General features: G+C 36.9%; 1 protein-coding gene across 1 annotated transcript in view; it reads right to left on the minus strand.

The window, feature by feature from the left end:
- ITGB1 (integrin, beta 1 (fibronectin receptor, beta polypeptide, antigen CD29 includes MDF2, MSK12)) overlaps positions 1-1,513 on the minus strand; it is a 74,840-nt gene that overhangs the window by 16,722 nt on the left and 56,605 nt on the right. Inside the window, exons 13-14 of the mRNA XM_012642180.1 lie at positions 437-577; positions 60-259 (exon numbers count right to left, since the gene is read on the minus strand). Of these exons, the coding sequence (XP_012497634.1) occupies positions 60-259; positions 437-577 (341 nt within the window). The remainder of the gene's footprint in view (positions 1-59; positions 260-436; positions 578-1,513) is intronic.

Genomic DNA, 1,513 nt, shown 5'->3' on the forward strand with positions numbered 1-1,513 from the left:
TGGCCTATGACTTTCTAAACCATGGTGGCTCTGTCACTGTCTGTCAACTCCCAGCTTACCTGCACGCTCCACACTCAAAAGTCCCATATCCCTCGTGACACTTTGGACTTGCGGGGATGCCTTCGCTTTGGCAATCACACTCACAGATGAACTGAAGAATAACCTCTACTTCTTCAGTGAAGCCCAGGGGCTTAATTTTAATGACTTCAGAATCCTTATTTGGACATTTATTTGAAGTTATGCTAATCTCAAATTGAACCTTGAAGGAAAAAAACAAGATTAAGTTAATAAATAACACAGCAATTTCATTCTACTAAAAAAATATTTCAAAAAGTTACTCATTTCTTTTAACGTTTCTCAAATTATAAACTAAATTTTCTTACAAATAAGCAATTTTTTCTTTTCTACAAAAAAAAAATGCTTTTATACAACATACCTCATCTCCAATGGAAATATTGGAACATTTTCTTCCGTTTTCCCCTGTTCCATTCACCCCATTCTTGCAGAAGGATTTGTAACTTATAGTTACTTCTTCTGACAATTTGCCGTTTTCCAAAATGACTTCTGAGGAAAGGGACTAAAAGAAAGCCTAATTATACATCAGAAAGTCAAACCAAATGGTACTTGAAATGCATAAGACCAAGGAGTAAAATAAACTATTAAAAAAAAATATATCATTTCAGTAAAATATTTTGAAGCCAAATCTAATTGAGTGACTAGAAAACACAGAACCCAGAGTAACAGGCTCTAATTAGTAAAGATCCAATCTTCAAAATAAAATGAGCAACTGAAAAGAGTATTTGTTTTAATTACTGAGTTAAAATATTAATGAACATACAGGCCTGTTATTAATTATGAGGAATCCTAAGAATGCAGAAGAAATGTTTTCTTACTCCATTGGCTGAATGGCTCTCCCGTGGCCTGACCTCTTCCAGCTAACCATGGACTAAGGTAAACAATCTACTATGCAGTCTGGGAACAATGTGCTCAGGAGCCATTACAGCCTGGCCAAAAAATAAAACCAAAAACCCCCAAGGAGGAAGGACTTAAGCCAGTGCTTATTTAAAGTATCGGACCTCTCAATGGAGAAGGCTGCAGTGGCAAGCTAGCTCTTGTTCACACCCATACAAGGATAGGAGTGAGGAAAATAATCTGTTAAGACAGAGAGTTATGGGGAAGACATGGAACAACTAGAATCTTATAAACCTTTGTAAAAACCCCTCTCTCCGAGTCAGGTCTTTCCCAAACATTTTGGGACCCCCATGGCATGAGGTAAAAATACCTAAAATTCAACCTGCCAAAAGGCTGGGGCATGGCGGTTGAAAGCGGCAGATGTAGCACATAAGGGACACCATAATACTACAAATGCCTCAGATGATTTAAAATGATTATTAACCAATGCTAAATGGGTACCATTAAAGGTACTCTGAATTAAGCTCTAAAAGGAGAAGCTCAATTCAACTTCCTTCCATGTGGGGAAAAAATCCTATAAATCCTTTTTAAATAGGCAAGT

Source organism: Propithecus coquereli, unplaced genomic scaffold (assembly GCF_000956105.1).
Source record: "Propithecus coquereli isolate 6110/MARCELLA unplaced genomic scaffold, Pcoq_1.0 Scaffold177, whole genome shotgun sequence".
Classification (NCBI taxonomy): domain Eukaryota; kingdom Metazoa; phylum Chordata; class Mammalia; order Primates; family Indriidae; genus Propithecus; species Propithecus coquereli.